This window comes from Accipiter gentilis, chromosome 7 (assembly GCF_929443795.1).
Source record: "Accipiter gentilis chromosome 7, bAccGen1.1, whole genome shotgun sequence".
Lineage (NCBI taxonomy): Eukaryota > Metazoa > Chordata > Aves > Accipitriformes > Accipitridae > Astur > Astur gentilis.
In genome coordinates, this window is record NC_064886.1 from 9,118,211 (window position 1) to 9,131,902 (window position 13,692).

At 58.6% G+C, this 13,692-nt stretch overlaps 1 protein-coding gene and 3 non-coding genes across 4 annotated transcripts; 3 read left to right on the forward strand and 1 right to left on the reverse strand.

The window, feature by feature from the left end:
- The first annotated feature begins 1,580 nt into the window (after positions 1 to 1,580).
- On the forward strand, positions 1,581 to 1,652 carry TRNAH-GUG (transfer RNA histidin (anticodon GUG)). Its single transcript has one exon. It is a non-coding gene; the product is annotated as a tRNA-His (tRNA).
- Positions 1,653 to 3,873: 2,221 nt separating this feature from the next.
- On the reverse strand, positions 3,874 to 3,946 carry TRNAK-UUU (transfer RNA lysine (anticodon UUU)). The gene has a single exon. It is a non-coding gene; the product is annotated as a tRNA-Lys (tRNA).
- Positions 3,947 to 4,389: 443 nt separating this feature from the next.
- TRNAH-GUG (transfer RNA histidin (anticodon GUG)) lies at positions 4,390 to 4,461 on the forward strand. The gene has a single exon. It is a non-coding gene; the product is annotated as a tRNA-His (tRNA).
- Positions 4,462 to 5,959: 1,498 nt separating this feature from the next.
- On the forward strand, positions 5,960 to 13,463 carry LCAT (lecithin-cholesterol acyltransferase). The gene is made up of 6 exons (XM_049806267.1): positions 5,960 to 6,210; positions 9,198 to 9,354; positions 9,832 to 9,947; positions 10,291 to 10,386; positions 10,646 to 10,870; positions 12,291 to 13,463. The coding sequence occupies exons 1-6, from the start codon at positions 6,063 to 6,065 to the stop codon at positions 12,911 to 12,913; spliced, it is 1,365 nt and encodes a 454-aa protein (XP_049662224.1). The 5' UTR covers positions 5,960 to 6,062; the 3' UTR covers positions 12,914 to 13,463.
- The last annotated feature ends 229 nt before the right edge of the window (positions 13,464 to 13,692 follow it).

Sequence of the window (13,692 nt, forward strand, 5' to 3'; positions counted from 1 at the left end):
TGTGGTGTGTGGTGGGATGGGAAGGAGGATGGTACCTCCTATGGAAGGTGGTGGGATGGTACCCAGGGGTCCGTGGGCTGCCCAGGACATGGAGCAGGGAGCTCTTGCCCTCACCAAGTCCTTCCCTCTCCACTATCACTGAGCCCAACCTGTGCTGGGGCCAAAACCAGCAAAAGCAGTTCTGGAGTCACCAAAGCACTTTCTCAAAGGTGTAAAATTGGGAGAGATGTAGAGGTGTTTCTTTCATGAATAATGAATACAAAGATTTTGTTTTAACATAGGGATGAAGAACATGGGACCCTCAACCATCCCTCCCACCTTGGCCGAGTAGGAGGTACACAGGATAGCCCCAACACAGGGCACATAGGATCATTTTGATGTCCCTGTTTGGGCATTTGGGGTGTTTCGGGGGCCTGCAAGCATCAGCAGGGAGAGAAAATTAGGGACAGGATGGCTCTGGGAGAACAAAGTCCTGGCCCTCCCATCCTCACCAGAGGTGAGGCCATTTCTTCTCCAAGGGAGGAGAAAGCCCCAGTGAGGAGCAAAGGAAGAGGGGATCAGACTGGCATTGGATCCATCTCTCTTGGCCAATTTCAACCCTGGGCCATCTCATACCACCCAGTCACACCTCTGTGGTGCATGCCCAGTCATAAAGATGCTAAAAGGACAGAAAATTAGGTTTCCTTTCCAAACCAGGCAGGAGCAAAAAGCCTAGATGTGGAAAGGGTAGGCAGCACTGACCAACACACCCCATAAACTGGGCTATCAAAGGGCAAAAATAGAACGGGGGGAGGATTAAAAGTGTCACAGAAGCAGTTGGAGGGGTGGTTTGGGGTGAAAACCGAGGGTTCAGAGGCAGACCTCAGTGTCAGCACAAATGCTGGAGACACGAGCTTGGAGGATGAGACCCCAAACCAAGGAGCCCCACAAGGCTGAGCCCAGCCAGGAGGCTCAGTGCAACCATGCTGCCTGCCCTGGGCTTCCCTGAGCAATGCTGCCAGGGAACGATTTCTCTGTAGGGACCACAGCCAGGCAGGGAGATGGCAGTGGGACCGCAGGGATGTTGGATGAGGTGCCCTGGGGATATCCTGGGTTACCTGGACCTCCCGGCCCAGGTCCTTCCCACAGCATCAGTCAGCTTCCCATGGAGCTCCTCATGCCATTTGCCATATTTTAAACTGAATTGCCACAAACTTCTTGTATCATGCATTTACAGTGCCATAAAATTACTTAATTATGCACCTCTTGTATAACTCAGACTTAGCTGAAACTACTATAGCTCTAAATTTGCTGTATTGTAGCATGATGCCCCCACGGCATGATATCCCCTTGACAGTGCTGTCCTTTACAGCAGCCGCAGTCCCTGCATGCCATCCCAGCATTGCCAGGGTTTTGCACAATTTACAGCCCTGTTCCAGACTGCTGAGGCTTCAAGCAGCAGCATCTAGGTCCGCTCGCAGCTGCCTGAATAAAATAGTGGGGGTTTGTTTGCCAGGCTGTGCTAGGTGCCCCGTGCCAGGGTAGGGGACGGTGCAGGCGCTCTCCTCCCCATGGACCTGGCGTGTGGCAGGACTTGTTCTGCTGTGATCGTATAGTGGTCAGTACTCTGCGTTGTGGCCGCAGCAACCTCGGTTCGAATCCGAGTCACAGCAACACTTTTGCCAATCGCCTGGTGCACGAAAAGGCTGGGTTGGAGATACAAGGGAGGCATTTGCAAGGAGGTTTGTTTGCAAAGATGTCATGCCCTCCGAGAGAGCCACAAGCTCTGATGGGCTCTCTGCTCCGAAGGGTGACCGGACTCACGCCTCCAATGATTTCCTGACCTGTAGGCACTGCGTGGGGTCTCACCAGTGGGGCTTCAGTGACGCTTCTGGGAAAGCACTCCAGCTTCTCCATTTTCCACGCAAAGCTTGAGAATTCCGAAGAAATCACCCAGCTTTCCACCTTTCCCTCACCCTTCCTCCCAGTTTTGGAAAAAGAGGGCCAGAAGATGCTGTAGGCACCCTGCAGAGTGAGAGGAGGTGGGAGGGAGCAACTTGCTGCCCCAGGGCTCAGGTCCCTGCTCCTGCCCTCCAGGGTAGGAAGGATCTGCCACAACGACCACCTGAAGAAGAAGGAAGATCAACCTGATGAAAGCCCCGCTGCCAGCACTCCCAGCTCCTGGAGAACAGGATTTTGGCTGCAGCACCTCTGGGGATGCTTTCACAGCAGAGGCAAAACCCATCCAGTGCTGGGGGATGACCCTGACACACTGTGGGTTGGGAACCAGAGGTCTCAAGGGCACCGAGAGGCAGATAGAGATCTCTGGGGTGCACCAGGAGGTGCTTCAGGTTGAGGAAGCCTTTTAAACTCTTGCCTTTCCTCCTCGGGAGCCTTCAGACCGTGAAGACACTCTGTTTGCTTGGTCTTGGTGCCCTCTCCTGACAGCTGTGCAGAACTCCCTCCGGACAGCAGTTTTCAAGCTGCATAAGGTATTGCACAGGTCGCACTCGGGGCTGACCTGATGAAAACACTACCCAAGCAGCGGGTCTCAATTTATTCACCATTGCGGGGGTAACTGAAAGTAGCAGAGGGCTGCCAGCACTCAGGCAGATTGGTTCAGGTGTCCGCAGGGCTTGTGCATGGGAAGGGGAGAGGGAGGCTTTTTTTATTGCACAAAATAAATTATTTTTCTTTCATACCTTATCCATAGGAAGAAATGGAGAGCAAAATTCATTATGCATTTACCTTTAGGAGTTGCACTTTATAGGCCACTAGCACAACTTCACAGTCCTCCAATCTTCATTTATTCTCTCACTGAAAACATGTATTTCTTTACTCAGAGAAAGCTCAAAAAGCATTTTCCCTTCTAAAGATAATACAGAAGGAAGAGAAGACAACCATCTAGAGAAGTTGTCCTTTAGCAGCAGCAGTACCGGTCCCACTCCTAAACAGCTGAGGAGCAGAAACACAAGGAAATATATTTCTCCACCCCTCCCAACCCCCCCTTCCCCACCCCCCCCCCCTCCAGAAAGTCAGTTTTGGGTACAAGGCCATTGACCTTATCTGAAGAACAATGTACTGTGCTTGAATAACTGATCTATGTTCAGGTTGAAAAATGTCAAAATCCCAAAGGGGATGTTTTTCATCCAAAATTACTCAATTTTCTGTTAAAAGAATTTCTATTTTGCAAAAATAACCTGAAGAGTATATACACTTATTCAGTGCAATTCAGGGCTTGGCTGAAGCAGTGCGGTGGCCCCACAGATCACTGCAGCCTTTGCTCTCACATGAACCATCTTCCCTTAAAAGGGCACAGGGCTTTGCTTTGGTTGGAGTGGGTTTGGGATGACGAGCAACAGAATCACAGGATGGTTGAGGTTGGAAGGGACCTCTGAAGGTCATCTGGTCCAACCCCCCTGCTCGAGCAGGGCCACCCAGAGCTGGTTGCCCCGGACCATGTCCAGTCAGCTTTTGAATACCTCCAAGGACGGAAACTCCACAACTTCCCTGGGCAACCTGTGCAAAGGCTCGGTCACCCACACAGTGAAAAAGCGTTTCCTGATGTTCAGATGGAGCCTCCTGTGCTCCAGTTTGTGCCCATTGCCTCTGGTCCTGACGCTGGGCACCACTGAGAAGAGGCTGGCTTCCCTCCTAAGAGAGATGCTCCAGCCCCTTCATCATCTTCATGTAGAAAAAAAAAGCAGGTGCCAGCAGGAACCCAACCTTTGGGGAACCTGCTTGGTTTGGGCACCTGAACAGCCTTGAGTGAGGAAGGGAGCAGGGGACACAGATCTACTTGCTTCACCCCCATCTCAGCTGTCCCAGGAGGGATTGTCCAATCCCGGCTGCAGGAAGAGGTGCTGCTCGCGGGCTCCTAAAGGATAACGCCTTCGCCTGAACAGGGGCTTGAACCCTGGACCCTCAGATTAAAAGTCTGATGCTCTCCCAACTGAGCTATCCAGGCTCCTGCCCGCGCCCTCGGGGCACGTCCGCGACGGGCACCCGGGACCCCACTTCCCTGCGGCGCCGGCGGGACAACGCGGGGGCTCGCTTCGACCTCGTCCCCCCCCCGCGGCGCCCCGCTTCGACCTCGTCCCCACCCCCGCGGCGCCCCGCTTCGACCTCGTCCTCCCCCGCCCCCCCGCGGCGCCCCGGGGGGGCCGCCCGCGCCCGCCGGGCTCAGCACCCGGCTTCGGGCCGCGGCCCGGGCCGGCCTCGCCCCGGGGCGCCGATCCCGACGCGGGGCCGGGGCCGGGGCCGTAGGGGCGCGCCCGCGGGGAGGGCGAGCGGGGTGCCGCGGGGGCGGCCGCAAGAAAGACCTCCGCCGCCTCCCCACCGCTCCCCGAGGCAGGCCGGGGGGATGCGGCCGGAGGAGAGGAGCGGCGGCGCGGGGCCCCCCGCTCGGCGGCTGTGATCGTATAGTGGTCAGTACTCTGCGTTGTGGCCGCAGCAACCTCGGTTCGAATCCGAGTCACAGCAAGGCTTTTGCCAACGGCCCGGTGCTGGCGAAGGCCGGGCCGAAGGCGCCGGGGAGGCGGCGGCGGGGTGGCGGTGGTGGTGGTGGTGGTTTGCGAAGACGCCGTGCCCTCGGAGGGGCTCCCGAAGGCCACCCTCCCTTTTCTCTTGCCATCCCTCCCGGTTCCGCCCCGCGGGGAACCCAGCCTGCCAGCCCAGCCCACCCACCAGTGCCCTCCACCCCCACGCAGACACTACCCACCTCGCTCTTCCTCGGGATGAAGACATCTTCCCTTCAGCGGGAGAGTATGGCTTTTCTGAAGCCAACCCGCTTTGCTGGAGCTTCTTTGTTCCTGCCCTGGCCAAGCTGGAGGGAAAGCGTCCCTGGACAGGCTGCGTGCCTTTCTCCCTTCCCCACAGAGTGAGAGGAGGTGGGAGGCAGCAGCTTTATGCCCCAGAGCTCAGATCCAGAGAAGATGCTGGGTGGGAAGGATTTGCACCCGGAAGATCACAAGGCCACGCTCCAGGTGAGCTCGAAGTCCCCCCACAGCATCCTCTGCTCAGCACTGCTGCGCACTGGCCCTTTGCCCCATCGGAGCAAACTGGGAAGTCTGGAGCACACTGGGAAGGCTGGAGCAAGCCCATGAGCAGTTGGGTTCTGCTCCACCGCCATGGCTCAGCACCATTCACCTCTTCTTCGCCCCCCTGCACCCTAGCCCCTTCCATCCCGTGCCCCTCCATGCGCTGCCAGCCTGGGTCACCCTGCCTTCCCCTGGGTGCCTCCCAGTCCCTGGTGTAGGCAGGGCTACCTGGAGCCCTGCCCATGCAGGATGGGGGCTGAAGGGGCTCCCCCCAGGCTGTGGCTGGTGCCAAGGGGGCACCCACAGGGACCCAGGGTCCCAGGGTCAAGCACCTGCCCGGGGGATGCTGGGGGGGGATGCTGCATCCCCCTGGGGCCGAGCACCTGCAGAGGGGATACTGCTTGGAGCAGCCTGGGCAGGGGGTCATGGGGCAGCTGCAGTGCCCAGGGTGGCACTGGGGGATGTGCTGCTGCCGTGTGGCATGAGGTGCTGCCCAGATGTGTCCTTGGCTGTCCCAGCCTCCATGTATTCTCCCAGAGGTTTGGGGGTCTGCCTGGCCAAGTCAGCAGCACCAGCCCCCCACCACCAAGGGCAGGAGGAATGGGACGTGCTGTATTCAGCCATGCAGGGAGTGGGCAGCCCTGGGCAGCCCCAGACAGCCCCAGGCAGCCCCGGGCAGCCCTGTGGGGTTACCGCAGGAGCACCATGCAGGGGGAAGTGTGTGGCGGCCACAACCCCAGCATGCAGCGGAGGGACGCTGAGGCACCGGGAAGCTGCTAAATTTACATGCCCCCTCTGCTGGCACCCCTGGGCAGGGCTTTTGGGGCATGGAGAGCCCCTGGGCACCGCTGGCCTGCCTTGGCAGGGCATGGCAGGTCCGTAAGGCCAGTCCTTTGGCCCTCCCCGTCCCTCCTCCCCATCACGGCCAGCCCCTTGCAGCTCTCCCCTCCCCTGCAGCCCGGGTGCCTCTTGGCTGGACCTGCGTAAAAAATATAAAAGGCTGTTTTGCTTGGAGACGTCCGGAGGATCCCAGCCGAGCTTGCCATGGGGACCAGCGGCGCCAGGGTTGCATTGCTGACGCTGTCGCTGTTCCTACAGCCCACGTCTCAGTTCTGGCTCTTCAACGTCCTCTTTCCACCCACCACCACCCCAGAAGCTCCCCCGACCAACAGCACGCCGCCCGTGGTACTCGGTAAGGTCATGCCAGCACAGGCACCATGCAGGGTATGGGTGGGCACCCCGGGTGCCGCACAGCCCCCCAGAGCTGGCGGTGATGTTGGGGTGCCAGCTTGGTGGCTCTTGGCTGCAGTGGCCCTTTGCAATCTGGAGCTGGAGCCACCAAGGGGGGGGCGGGTGACACATGGCTTCCAGGTTCCCTCCCATCCGCCGAGCTAGGGATGCAGGGCTGGCCGTGCCCAGCCGCAGCTGCCCAAGAGCTGGGGGTGCAGATTGGGTACCCCAGAAAGCAAAGGGGGCTCTAAAATCTCACAGCTGGCCCAGAGGCTGTTTTAGGGCTTGCTCGGTTCAGGGGGGGCTCTGCCAGCGGAGGCATGGGGGCTGCAGCACATCTTCATCTGCCACTTCCCACATCTGCTGCCGCCGGTGCTGTGGGCCAGCATCTACCACCCCTTGCTCCCCCAACATCCACCCCATCCCGTGTCTTCTGCCGCTCCCTGGCAATGGTTAATTCATCTGCTGCTGCAGAAGGGCATCTATCTCGCATCCCACCCAACGTCCAGCCTGCCTGGGGGATGTCGCGGAGGAGAGTGAGCCTTTGGCAGAGGTGCTCAGGGAGGTGCAAGGAGAGTTTGGGGCATCACCTTGGGGAGGTGGAGGTGGGAGCAGCAGCCACCAGCTGGTACCTCCATCCTGCACAGCTCTGCCTTCCTTTGACCTCTGTGCCATCACTGGGGACTCGAGCTAGGGTTTTGCCATGAAACCTCTGCTGAGCAGAGTTGGGGTTTTTCTCCTTTTTCCTGAATCAAGCCAAGTTTCCCCTTTAAAAAGAGAAGAGAAAAAGCAGAACATCCCTGCTGCAATGCTGAGGGCTGACCCCACAAACTCCCTTCACAGAGGCATCAGAGAGCAGGGGATGGTGTCTGGAGCCTCGGTGTCCTGCAGCTGGTCCTGCTTGGCCATGCTGGTGGCCAGGAAACCCGGGTGGCCATCACCAGGTGCCTCTTCTCAGGATGAGCTGTGGTGGTTGGAGCATCTCCCCGTGCCCCCGGTACCAGCCTCGGCCCCTGTCCCGTGCCCGGCCGGGTCCAGCTGCCCCACGTGCCGCTCGGCATAGCCCATCCCCCTGGATCAGGCGTCCTAGAAACCCCCAGTGCCCTTGGGACCGCCGATAACCCCTCTGCCCCCACAGGAACTCCCTTAATAATTATCTAATGTCCTCTGGAAGGGGAGGCAGAGCTCAGGGCTGCATGCCGGGGGCGGGGGTGTTGGCTGGGCACCCTCGGGACCCATCAGAGCAGCTTGTGGTGTTGCTTTTCTCACTGGCCTAGGAGGTCCTCTCTGCCTGCTCCCTGCCTGGGCTCTCCTATGCCAGCGTCCACTGGATGGCCTGATCCCCAACCAGGTGCTCTGAATGCAGGATTAGACCCTCCCTGTATGACTGGGGAGATGCTACGGAGGTGAGGGAGCTATGAAGCAGATTGAGGGAGGCAACTGCTACATCTCCTTCCCCTCTTGCATGGGACAGGGCTTTCGGAGGCTGCAACCATGCCCCTGCACCCCTTGGCCCTGCCCCTGCTGCGCTGCAGGTGCCAGGGCTCTGGTGGGTGAGATGGGTGTAGAGCATCTCCAGGCCAGGCTGCCCTCACACCCCGTGACAGGGACAGCACTGCGGTTCTCCGAAATACTTATGCCCATGGACCCTGGGATGCAGGGACACCTGAGGCTGGTGGGGACCAGGGGAAATGGGGCACATCTTTCTCAGGTCAAAGATGCTCCTCACCTGCATCCTTCAGCCCCTGCACCAGGCAGCGTGGCTCCCACCCTGCTGCGCTTTTGGGGTCCTGCAGCCGCAGGAGAGCTCAGGTCTGGGCCCCAGAGAAGCACAGGGCAGGTGTCCATAGGGACTTTAGGCTACAAAGCAGCTCAAAGCAGCTCCCTTCCTTGGGGGAAGGGCCGTACGTGGGACATGTAGCGAGCCACATAGCAGACAGTGCCTGCAGCAGCATTGAAGGTCCACACTACCTCCAGCCGTGCGTCTCGGGCCTGTCCTCAGACCTGCTGGGGCCGTGGGGTTTGTCACCCAGCGCTCGCGTCCCACAGCAGCTCACAACCACTGCCCCCTGCAGACCCTTCACCTCTTGTCCTTGCCCTCGGGGTCAGCACTTGGCATTAGGAGCCGGCTCTTGGCTTCTGCACACTAGCTCTCCATGGTGTCTGCCCCCAGCACAGGCACAGGGTGGCACCAGAATGGGTGTCCCATCCCTGCTGGGAACCACACTGAAGCTCCCAGAGGCAGACCAAATGCCCCAGTGATGGTCACCCTCCATCGAGGGAGCTCAGGTCAGACTGTGAACTTGCTTAAAACCACACTGTGTTTATTTGCACTGAACACCCACAAGGTACAGTTCTGCTCAGTGCAGAACCATTTCAGAGACCTTGCTCAGCTTGTGTGTAGGGTTTAAAGTTCAGGAAAACAGTGTGTGGGCCTCGGGAACCAGCACTGGCATGACTTTCACCTCCTTGGGGACTCTGTGCATCCTCGAGCTGTCCCACTGCCCCAGGACAAGGTGCCAGAGGTGCGGTAGGGCTGGGCAGGCCCAAGCCGCACCAACTCCTTCCCCCAGGCTGGGCGGCAAGGAGAAGAGGATGGAAACCCAGCGAGGCAGGGGGGAATAATCTGGGATGCTACGTGCTGGTGGAGATTGGCAGGCTTGGGCCGAGGGTGGCAGCTCTGGGGGTCACCCCATGGGAAAGACAGCTTGAAGAGGTCCCTGAGGATGTGTTTTTAGCACTGCTTCCATGCTCACCCCACATCTCGGCTCCGAGAACTCTCATTCCTGCGCAGAGCAGGCTGTTCTCCAGGGATGCTGCTCCAGCAGGTCCCCAGGTGTCCCCAGCCAGACAGCCCCGGGGGATCCCTGCTTGGGGGGCTGGGGGAAGCTGTGAGTCAGCAGGATGGGGTCTGTAGATGGCTATGCTCTCCCTCTGTGGTACCTCCAGTGCCTGGGTGTCTTGGAAATCAGCTGGAAGCGAAGCTAGACAAGCCAGATGTGGTCAACTGGATGTGCTACCGCAAAACGGAGGACTATTTCACCATCTGGCTCAACCTCAATACCTTCCTGCCAGTGGGAGTTGACTGCTGGATCGATAACACCAGGTACCGCTCACCCCCACCTCGGGAACTCCCCAGGTAAATGACCTACCAGGGATCTCCCTCCCCTCTCCTCCCCCCCCCCAGCCACGACCTGGCACACATGGAAAACCACAGGAGCACCACAGGACTGTTTGGGAACACATCTGACTGGTTCCCGCTCCAAGCGCCCATCCCTTTCCCACATCCCTGCCATGTGCTCGTGCCCAGCCAGACCATCCTCAGCACCCACTGGAGATGCTGCCACCCTGCCTGGGGCCACAGGGTGAGGGGGCTGCTACAGCCCACTCTATCAGAGCCTCCTGCCCCAAGCTGCCGGCCGATTGGTGTGGACGCTGGCTTGGCACCGGTCCACCTCCCCATCCACACCAGACTTGGAAACAGCTGCCCAGGTCCAAGCTGCCAGCCAGTGATCTCCACCCTAGCCCCGTGTCCCCCATGGGGGACACGGCTCTTCTGCTACTTTCTGTCCTGTCCCCGCAGGGTGGTGTACAACCGAACCTCTCGGAAAATGTCCAATGCTCCGGGAGTGCACATCCGCGTGCCTGGCTTCGGCAAGACCTACTCCGTGGAATACCTGGATCAGAGCAAGCTGGCAGGTGAGAGGAGGAGAGGCGTGGGATGTCTGGGGAAGCCACGTGCTCCCTGCAAGTGGAAAGGTGTCCCCGTGTCTCAAGTAGGGACTGGTTCTGCAGAGAGCCCAGGTGACCTGGGAGTGAGGGACATTGGACTCGGGGACACACTCCCTTTGAGCACAGGCAGGAGGCAGGGACCACCCCACCCTGGACCCCAGTGCGCATGGGATGCATGGAGCCACTACCTCTGGCTGGAGCTACCAAGCTACAGGGCTTACCAGAGAACATTGTGACCAGGACCAGGGCAGGAAAAGGTTGACAGGAGAAGACCACAGACCTAATTCCCACCTGTTCTCTCTGCCCATAGGTTACCTGCACACCCTGGTGCAGAACCTGGTGAATAACGGCTACGTGAGGGACCAGACAGTTCGGGCAGCCCCCTACGACTGGAGGGTCGGGCCCCGTAAGTCTGGGGTTTGTGGCCAGGCCACCCATGCAGGGGGGGAAGCAGGATGGCTCGCACGGGCTGGGTGAGCTGGCTGGTGTGGAGGAACCCCTGGACAGGGATGACTGCTCATGATGGTGGGTGCTTGGCCATTCACAGTGCACTCGTGTGAATGCGTGGTGGCACTTGTGGCCTCTGCACCCACACCTCTCTCTGGTCGGGTCAGCCCTTGGCCATGAGTGAGGTGGCCAAGAGCTGGCGCCCCTTTTGTCCACAGAGGAACAGCCCGAATACTTCCAGAACCTGAAGGCCCTGATTGAGGAGATGCACGACGAGTACCAGCGACGCATCTTCCTCATCGCGCACAGCATGGGCAACCTGAACGTCCTCTACTTCCTGCTACAGCAGACGCAAGCCTGGAAAGATCAGTACATTGGGGGTTTCATCTCCCTGGGTGCCCCCTGGGGAGGGTCTGTCAAGCCCCTGCGTGTCCTGGCATCCGGTGGGTGACTCCTTGTGTGCAGCCACCTCTTTGCTTTCTTTCCCTCCTGCAGAAATGGAAGCGGGGGGGTGGGTGGGCAGGGAAAGGACATGGTGGTGGAAGAGGTGGGGGACAGACGGCCGAGGTGTCTGTGGAGGCAGCACTCATACGCTGGTGCTGATGCCTCTGCATCCTGCTGCATCCTGTGGTGCAGAAAGCACCATGGAGGTTCCTGCCACAGACCCGGCAGCAGGAGAGTGGCCCAGGGCATGCTCTGGAGCTTGCTCTGGTTTCCATGATTGGGGTTGCTGGGTTTGTGTGTATGGAAGACTGTTGTCAGAAGGGTCCACCTGCAGCCTGGCCACCCCCCTTCCTCCGCACCAGCTCTCGGCAGACAGCCTGCAGCACAGCCTGCACCATGCATAGCATCAACTCCTGGGCTAGGGCTGCTCCTGGAAAGCCAAAACACCCATCCACAAATCTTGGGGCCGGAGAAGCCACCCAGGGCACGCTCACCCCCTTCTCATTGCCTCCCCTGACATCTGCACCGCCTCCATCCATGCAGGACAGTGAGGTTGCTGGACCTTTGCTGCAAACCATACATCTCTTCTGCAGCAGAGGACAGGGAGGCCACCCAAGGGACACTCACGTTCTCCTGCACCACTTGCTTGGATCTCCCCACATCTCGAAGCCCATCCCCCATAAGCTTTGCTGTCTTCAGGCTTTAATCTCCCTTCACCAAGTTCCTCTTTAGTCTCTTTGCAGCCCAGAAAGCCACAATCACTTGCCTAATGCTGACAGCCCAGAATAACTACAAGTCACAAGCTGAGCCTCCAAAAATGCATGGAATTAAAAATCATGTGCTTGAAGATTTTAGCATCTGGCCCCTTGCATCACCCTTAAGTCACCTCCTCATATTTTTCTCTGTTGCCACAAGGGCCAGAGACATTTTTAAGGTAATCTGAGATCATTGCGTGGTCTTAGGACTCCAGACAAACCACAAATGCCAAGGCTTGCAGGAGACATATAGATTGGCCACCCACTATCAGCACCTTCAACGGACTCGGCTCACTCCTGTCCCTGCAGGCAGGCATGGAGGTGCCGGGGTTGCAGGGAAAATCTGGGCCTGGGTTGGTCAGGGCCATCACACGTCCAGATTTATCTACACTCAGCCCCGCCTAGCAGCTAGAGATGTGATGCCAGAGAGGGGAGTTTGGAAGGTTGCTCTGGATATCTGCAGCCAGAGGGGTGAGAAGAGGACGTACGGTCATGGGCAGCACAGGGCTAAGCAGGGGAAGATCTGAGGTGGAACCATACCCCAGCCAGGAGACAGCTGTGAGTCACAGGTGGACGGGCTGATCCCAGCACAGCTGCCCAAGGGGCACCGTTTGCGAGGGTACATCTTGGTGCTGTTTCTGATAAGCCCCTGTGTGTCCCACAGGTGACAATCAGGGCATCCCACTCATGTCCAACATCAAGCTGCGTGAAGAGCAGCGCATGACCACCACCAGCCCCTGGATGTTCCCAACGAGCCTGGCGTGGCCCGAGACCCACGTTTTCATCTCCACGCCGTCCTACAATTACACCTACCGGGACTACCAACGCTTCTTCACCGATGTCAACTTGGAAGACGGCTGGTACATGTGGGAGGACATGAAGGATTTGCTGAAGGGCTTACCCCCTCCTGGGGTGGACACGTATTGCCTCTATGGCACAGGCTACCCCACTGTGGAGACTTACATATATGACGAGCATTTCCCTTACGAGGACCCTGTGGACATGATTTATGGTGACGGGGATGACACTGTCAACACACGCAGTTTGGAGTTGTGCAAGCGATGGCGTGACCAGCAAAAGCAGAAGGTGCACGTCCAGGAGCTGCGAGGCGTCGACCACCTTAACATGGTCTTCAGTAACCTGACGCTCAGTTCCATCAATGAAATCCTGCTGGGGAGCCCACAGGAACAGGGGGAGCCAGGGCAGGAGAGATCCAGCCCAGGGGCAGGGAAGGGGGGGAAGATTCTACCTGGGCACACAGTCCTTAAGGAGCCCAAAAAGAACTGAAAGAAATGAGGGCCAGCTTCCCTCCATGCTGGTGGCCACCGCAAGCTGCCATGCAGGGGAGCAAAGGACTCGGAGCTGAGTTTGGAAGGAAAAGGAGCAAGACCAACAGCTCAGGTAGATGGGCTGGCACCCACTTCCACACTGATTGGTTTTTCTTTTGGGAATGGCGATTAATTATACTTCAGAGGCTTGTCACTTCCCACTAGCGGGTGGATAATTAACCACGCTGTCAGCTCATTAACATCACACTTGCGAATTACGGTGTACGCACAAGCCCTTGTCGCTAGCAAGCCGCGTTTAGGCACTTTAGAGGCTGTGGAGCCCAGGGTGCCGTAGCCTTTGCTCACTTGGGACAGAGCAAGTCGCATAACGAGTGCAGGCTCTGATTTACCGGGGCGGTCGCGGGGGTGGCACGAGGGTGGCACGGCAGGTATGACTTGCAAGAGCACCTCTGCCAGCCGCCAGCATGCAGGCAGCACACTAGGCTCCTGGGGCAAGACCGACTCGAAATCGGCAGATGTACAAAATAATAAACACACTTTGCTTCTCAGTGCTGAGCCTGCCTTGTCCTTGCACAGCAGGTTAGTAAAGCCAGCCGTAACCAAAAATGGAGGTGCTCACTGCCCCGCAGCACCCCAGCAGCCGGGGCTTTGGGAAAAGCCACATGCCCGGCGACGCAGCTGGGGTTGGTGATGCAGCTGGGGCTGGGGCTGCAACCGGGGCTGGCAACACGATTGGGGTTGGTGACACGACAAGGGTGACGATGTTGATTGGGGCTG